The sequence below is a fragment of the Callithrix jacchus genome, chromosome 6 (assembly GCF_049354715.1).
Source record: "Callithrix jacchus isolate 240 chromosome 6, calJac240_pri, whole genome shotgun sequence".
Lineage (NCBI taxonomy): Eukaryota > Metazoa > Chordata > Mammalia > Primates > Cebidae > Callithrix > Callithrix jacchus.
In genome coordinates this window covers 129,650,918-129,658,600 of record NC_133507.1, presented here as the reverse complement: position 1 = coordinate 129,658,600, position 7,683 = coordinate 129,650,918, and the positions used below count along the sequence as shown (strand labels likewise).

At 42.6% G+C, this 7,683-nt stretch overlaps 1 protein-coding gene across 1 annotated transcript; it reads left to right on the top strand.

Annotated features, from left to right (window-relative positions):
* Positions 1-981: 981 nt before the first annotated feature.
* CRYGA (crystallin gamma A) lies at positions 982-7,479 on the top strand. The gene is made up of 3 exons (XM_035305491.3): positions 982-1,023; positions 1,121-1,363; positions 3,923-7,479. Exons 1-3 carry the CDS (start codon positions 1,015-1,017, stop codon positions 4,193-4,195), a joined length of 525 nt encoding a protein of 174 aa, XP_035161382.1. The 5' UTR covers positions 982-1,014; the 3' UTR covers positions 4,196-7,479.
* Positions 7,480-7,683: the final 204 nt, after the last annotated feature.

Here is a 7,683-nt window from a genome sequence, read left to right as displayed (position 1 = left end):
ATCTCTAGGCAAAATATACCTATTTCAAGTATTTACTGATTTTCACCATCATACATTTAAAAATTGATTTTATTATATTTTCATGTCATGAAATTGTTATATTTATAATAGTTTTTTGTTGTTGTTGTTTGTTTGTTTGTTTGTTTGTTTGTTTGTTTGTTTTTTGCTGTCTGGCTGAAGATGGCAGATATAATAGAAATTAAGAAAATAGCAACAGCAGCCAGGCATGGTAGCTCACGCCTGTAATCCAAGCACTTTGGAGGCCAAGGCAGGCCGATCACCTGAGGTCGGGAGTTTGAGACCAGCCTGACCAACATGGTGAAACTCCATCTTTAAAAAAAAGAGAATAGCAACAAAAAACAAAATATAAAAACACAAAGCTAAGATCTATAATCTTGGCATTCATTGACTACCGTGATGGATATGTTGGTATAGTACACACTACTAATCTTATGTTTTCCCTACATAAATATATGCAAAATATTTTTATCAAAACCATGTCATACTGATGAAGTCATTTAAGAAATATAACTGTCTTTCAATTAGAGGATTTTCTGTTTGAGATTTTTTTTTGTTGCCTCTTCACACTTCAAGTCCTTCTGGAACACACATACTTCTCCTAAGTGGCCTTGGATGGAACCACCAACCTCCATCTCAGCAGTTTCCGCAGGCAAACACTGCAGAATGCTAGGCATGTAATGTATTTCTAGTGAGCTGCATGGGATGAGAAGTGCACCCTTTGTCTCCAAGGTCATAATGGCTCTGCTGACTTTAATACCTTTCACTAGAGCTAGTGAGGACGACTGGAAAATGCCAGAGAGGGAGCATGAGAGAGCCCCCTGCCCCATGATCTCAAACGAAAAAAAAAAAAAAGAGAACACAGAAATCCCCCTATGCACTACCCCCCGGTCCCTTTTGTGTTGTTTTTGCCAACACAGCAGCTTTCCTGCTATATATACCAGCTGTCCCTTTGTCCCCATCATACTAGATGCTAATCACCGGCTGTCAACAACCATGGGGAAGGTGAGCCTGTGGAGGTGCTGTGCCATGTCTATTGGGGGTGTGGCATGTGGGGATGTTCCTTCCAGCACTATCTACTGTCACTTTGTTTCTACCTCAGATCACCTTCTACGAGGACCGAGACTTTCAGGGCCGCTGCTACAATTGCATCGGTGACTGCCCCAACCTGCGGGTCTACTTCAGCCGCTGCAACTCTATCCGAGTGGACAGTGGCTGCTGGATGATCTATGAGCGCCCCAATTACCAGGGCCACCAGTACTTCCTGCGCCGAGGCGAGTACCCCGACTATCAGCACTGGATGGGCCTCAGTGACTCGGTCCGATCCTGCCGTATAATTCCTGATGTGAGTCTTGCTTCAACCTGACTGAGGTGAAAGAATCAATGATCCATGGCCATCAATTCCTGTTTATAAAAGGCAGTTAGTTCCAAATCAGGATGAGTATTCACAGTAAGAATAGCAGACCTGACCCTCAAACATTAAAAAAAAGGAAAGTTACAAGAATCTCTATTTTTCTTACTTAAGGACATCAATAATTGTTTCAGGGCATGAGAAATCACGACAGCCTTTAAATTAAACTTGGTAACATCTAGGTGGTCCCTAACTTCTACATAAAAGTCACCTTACTCAGTAGTAAAAAAAAAAAAAATCTGTCTAGTTTATCTAGATAGTTATTGTTATTATTATTTATGAAATGGAGTCTTGCTCTGTCACCAGGCTGGAGTTCAGTGGCTCGATTTCTGCTCACTGCAACCTCCACCTCCCAGGTTCAAGTGATTCTCCTGCCTCAGCATCCAGAGGGAGCAGCTGGGACTACAGGCATGCACCGCCGCGCCTAGATTATTTTTCTATTTTGAGTAGAGATGGAGTTTCACCGTATTGGCCAGGCTGGTCTCAAACTCCTGACCTCATGATCCACCCGCCTCAGCCTCTCAAAGTGCTGAGATTACAGGCCTGAGGCATGGCGAATGGCTAGATGATTACTTTTTAACTATTAAAAAAAAACTTAACAGACTGTGGAAGAACAATATAGGTATAATGTATTCTGACTGCATTGGGAATTTTTTCACTACATTCTAGGACATACTAGAACCTAGGAAAATATGTTTCAATTTGTGTGGATTTATAATTTCCAGAAGTCATTATCAACTAGTTTCTTACAAATATCAGAGACAGACAATTAACTAGGATTTCATAGAACATGGTCCTCCCCAAAGTATTGCTTAACGTTTTTTAATAACTTGCAACGTGTGTTTACACTGATGGCACTAAATTATGTGGTGTGACAAGGAGATTCAAGAATTGAAATCACAGCCAGGCTCGGTGACTCACACCCATAATCCCAGCACTTTGAGAGGCCGAGCTGGGCAGATCACTTGAGGTCAAGAGTTCAAGACCAGCCTGGCCAACATGGTGAAACCCTGTCTCTGACAAAAATACAACAAAATTATCCAGGCATTGTAGTGTGTGCCTGTAGTCCCGGCTAAGTGGGAGGCTGAGACAAGAATTGCTTGAACCTGGGAGGTGGAGGTTGCAGTGAGCTGAGACTGTGCCACTGAAGTCCAGCCTGGGTGATAGAGCGAGACTTCATCTCATAAAAAAAGAAAAAAAAAAAAACGAATTTAGGCTAGAAAAATTTGCAGATGCACAAAGATATAAATAAAATAGGCATTTCTTTGGAGCAAGAAACTCAAATGGCACAAATGACTTGTCAAAATGTCACTTGAAAAGACATGTGGGGCCAGATGGGGTGACTCACGCCTGTAAACCCAGCACTTTGGGAAGCTGAGGCAGGCAGATCGCCTGAGGTCAGAAGTTCGAGACCAGCCTGACCAACATGGAGAAACCCTGTCTCTACTAAAAATACAAAAGTAGCTGTAATCATAGCTACTTGGGAGGCTGAGACAGGAGACTCGCTTGAACCTGTGAAGCAGAGGTTCCAGTGAGCCGAGATTTCACCATTGCACTCCAGCCTGGGCAACAAGAGCAAAACTCAGTCTCAGAAAAAAGAAAAAGAAAAAAAGAAGGCCAGGTGCAGTGGCTCACGCCTGTAATCCTAGCACTTTGGGAGGCCGAGGTGGGTGGATCACCTGAGGTCAGTAGTTCAAGACCAGCCTGGCCGTCAGGGTGAAACCCCATCTTATTTTAAAAAAGAAAAGAAAAAAAAAGACCTGTGGACTCAGTGTAAATATAAATCACTGTAAATTGTAACTGCAAAAAGTGACTTAAAGCAAGCTTGCCAAGACTCAATTGTATGAAGTCAAAATGGAAACAAGAGTTGAAATCCTCTCTACAGACTTATTGACCTCAATTGTGATGATGGTTGCTTACAAAGAACACACTTTAATTCCCTGTATTTTAATGTTTGCTTCTTCCACAACATCTCCAGTTTATTGATTAGGTCAGATTTATTTTAACAGTTTTCCTAATTTTTTAGAATAACAACATAGAAAGTGGGATTGGGGAGAAACACTTTATTAACTGGTTTAAAAACCATGTTTCAACCAGGTACAGTGGCTCACACCTATAATGGCAACACTTTGGGAGGCCAAGGTGAGAGGATCACTTGAGCCCAGGGATTCAAGACCAGCCTGGGCAACATAGTGAGACTCCATCTCTACAAAAAATTTTTAAAATAAATTGGCCAGGTGCAGTGGTGCACACCTGTGATCCCAGCTACTTGGGAGGCTGAGGTGTGGAGGATCACTTAAGCCCAGGAGGTGGAGGTTGTAGTGAACAGCGGTCCTGCCACTATACTCCAACCTGGGCAACATAGCAAGAACTTTATCTCAAAAATAAAATAAAAACCATGCTTCATGAAGATGCAGACTGATTATGTCACTTTCCTTGACACCCAAGGATGCACGCTGTTTATTTTTCTTCTTGTGTTTATTGCCATGATAGACCAGCTCTCACAAGTTAAGGCTGTATGAGAGAGATGACTACCGAGGCCTTATGTCTGAGCTCACTGACGACTGCGCCTGTGTCCCTGAACTCTTCCGTCTCCATGAGATCTATTCCCTCCACGTACTGGAGGGCTGTTGGGTCCTCTACGAAATGCCCAACTACCAGGGGCGGCAGTATCTGCTGAGGCCAGGGGACTACAGGAGGCACCACGACTGGGGTGGTGCTGATGCCAAGGTTGGCTCCTTGAGACGGGTCATTGATTCGTACTAAGCTGCAACTGCCTTGTTATGATCCACAAAGAAACACAATAAATATACAAATTGTGCCCCCCGCACTCAGTGGCTCTTGCTTATCTTTATTTTTTTATTTTGTATCTTATTTGTTTTGTTTTGTTATGGAGTCTTGCTCTGCCACCCAGGCTGGGGTACAGTGGCATGATCTCTGTTCACTGCACCGTCCACCTCCCGGCTTCAAGTGATTCTCCTGCCTCAGCCCCCTGAGTAGCTAGGGTTACAGGCATGTGCCACCACGCCTGGCTAATTCTTGTATTTTTGGTAGAGATGGGGTTTCACCATTTTGGCCAAGCTGTTCTACAGCGCTTGACCTCAAGTAATCTGCTTGCCTCGGCCTCCCAAAGTGCTAGGGATTACAGGCGTGAGCCACCTAACCCGGCCTTTATCTTTAAATAATAACTGAATTCTAATAGATGGCAACCCCTGGCAACTTACCTGACCCTGAAAGATGTTTTGAATGCCTACTCATTTCCTAGTCAGGCAATGGTATTTACAGAATATCCATTCCTGTTATGGAAAGGAGAGAGGAGTGACAATTTCTGTCTTTCATGATCTACAATCTGAAGGAATGAAGAAAGATGAGCATAACAAAAAATGCTTCAGAAGTCACACAAAGGAAAAAGTGTAGGACCCATAGTGGCTTGTGGCTGAAATGCCAAACACAAGGGATTGCTGGAGGAATTAGGGAAGCTGAAGTCTCAGACAAGGTTAGTCAAAAGAAAATGCGGGGAGAGGCACTGTGGCTCACACCTCTAATCCCAGCACTTCGGGAGGCCAAGGTGGGCGGATCACCTGAGGTCAGGCATTCAAGACCAGCCTGGCCAACATGGTGAAACCCTGTCTCTACCAAAAATACAAAAATTAGCTGGGTGTGGTGGCAGGTGCCTGTAATCCCAGTTTATTTGGGAGGCTGAGGCAGGAGAATTCCTTGAACCTGGGAGGCAGAGGTTGCAGTGAGCTGGGATGGTGCCACTGCACTCCAGCCTGGGCGATAGAGCCAGACTCCATCTTTAAAAAAAAAAAAAAAAAGAAAGAAAGAGAGAGAAAATGCATGAAGAGAGGAAGTGTTGTGTTTTGGTTTTTTGAGACAGGATCTCACTCTGTTGCTTAGACTGGAGTGCAGTGGCGTGATCTCAGCGCACTGGAACCTCCGCCTCCCAGGTTCAAGTGATTCTTCTGCCTCAGTCTCCCAAGTAGCTGGCATAACAGGCACGCACCACCATGCCTGGCTAATTTTTATATTTTTAGTAGAGACGGGGCTTCACCATCTTGGCTAGGCTGGTCTTAAACTCCTGATCTCAGGTGATCCACCCGCCTCGGCCTCCCAAAGTGTTGGGATTACAGGTGTGAGCCACTTCGCCTGGCTGAAGAGAGGAGTTTTAAAGAGAACTTTCAAGTAGAGAAGGGCAAGCCTACTTCACTAGGTAATCTGGTTGGAAAGGTATTAAACCAAAAGTTAAACAGCCTGATTCCCTATCCTACCTCTGCTACTTACTAGTGGAGTAATCAACCCAGCCCAGTTTTCCAGGGACTCTCCCAGTTTTAGCACTTAAAGTCTTCCATCCCAGAAAACTCCTCAGTCTCAGGTGAACCCAAATGGTTGGTTACCCCACTTCCTAGCTTATCTCTTTGAGCAAGTCACTTCTTACCTTCTCTGTGCCTAAATTACCTTACTGAAAACAAGTGATAATAAATTCCTGCTTCACTAAATCCCAGGATGATGACAATGAAATTATGGGAAAAGATTGTGAGCAAATTTTGTTACCTTTAAATCGTTATACAAATGTAAGAATTTAATATATCCACAGTGTCTTCTCAAATTCAGTATCACAATGTGGTCATCTTTGTGTTGGACTTCATTATGAATTTTTATCAAAACTAAATTATTGAAGACTCTGGCTGGGCACAGTGGCTCACAACTATAATCCCAGCACTTTGGGAGGCCAAAGCAGATGGATTGCTTTAGCCCAGGATATCAACACTACCAGCCTGGGTGGCAGAGTGAGACCCTGTCTCTTAAAAAAAAAAGAACTATATGCAGAGTGAGCGATTAATATTTGCTATCCTACATATCTCTGGGATTTTTTCCACTATAATAGAGCTGCACATTCTTTGTATATGAATTTTACATCAGTGGAGTTCTTTATGAAACAAAAAGCAAGATGAAATACTACTTCACATTTACTAGGATGGCCATAATCAAAAAGAAAGTTAATCATGTGTTGGTGAGGATGTGAGAAAATGGAAAGACCCATACATTGTTGGTGGGAAAAAAATGTAACCAAAACAAAGTAAAATTATGTCCCTGCTTTGGAAGATAGTCTGGTAGTTCCTCAGAAGGTTAAACATAGTTATCATATGTTTATATCATACTTTATATCATAGTTATCATATTACCTAGTAATTCTATTCCTAGGTATATACCCAAGAAAAATTAAAACATATGTTCAGCACAAATGCTTGTACACAAATGTATGTAGCAGAATTATTCATAATAACTAAAAAGTATAAGCAACCCAAATGTCCATCAACTGACGCCTGAATAAAATGTGGTATATCCATAAAATGGAATACTATTAGGTCTTTAAAAGGAACTAAGTAACAACTCATCTCACGCCTGTAATCCCAGCACTTTGGGAGGCTGAGGCGGGTGGATCACGAGGTCAGGAGTTTGAGACCAGCCTGACAGACAAGGTGAAACCCCGTCTCTACTAAAAATACAAAAGTTAGTCAAGTGTGGTGGTATGCACCTGTAATCTCAGTTACTCAGGAGGCTGAGGCAGGAGAATCACCTGAACCCAGGAGGTGGAGGTTGCAGTGAGCCAAAATTGCACCATTGCACTCCAGCCTGGGCAACAGAGCAAGACTCTATCGCACACACAAAAAAGGATTTAAGTATCAACTCATGTTACAATATGGTGAACTTTTAAAACATACTAACTGAAAGAAACCCATTGGAGATTACATATTTTATAATTCCATTTATATGAAATTTCCAAAATAAGCAAATAGACAATAAAGACTAGTGGTTGCCTACCTGTTGGGGTGGAAAAATGGAGTGATAACCGGGGAGAAATAGGGAATGGCTGCTAATGGGTACAGGGGTTTTTCTGGGGGGTGATGATAATGTTCTAAAATTGACTGTGGCATTGGTTGAACAACTCTGTAAATACACTAATAGCCACTAAATTGTACACTTTTAATTGATTTGCGTGGTATGTAAATTATATCTCAAATAAAAAATATTCAGTTGCAATTCCAGAATGTTAGTTTCTTTCCCAAATTTATGTAGGCAAAAATAGGCCAGGTGCGGTGGCTCTTGCCTGTAATCCCAGCACTTTGGGAGGCCGAGGCAAGCAGATCACCTGAGGTCAGTTCAAGATCGGCCTGACCAACATGGAGAAACCTCATCTCTACTAAAAATATAAAACATTAGCTAGGTGTGGTGGCACATATCTGTAATCC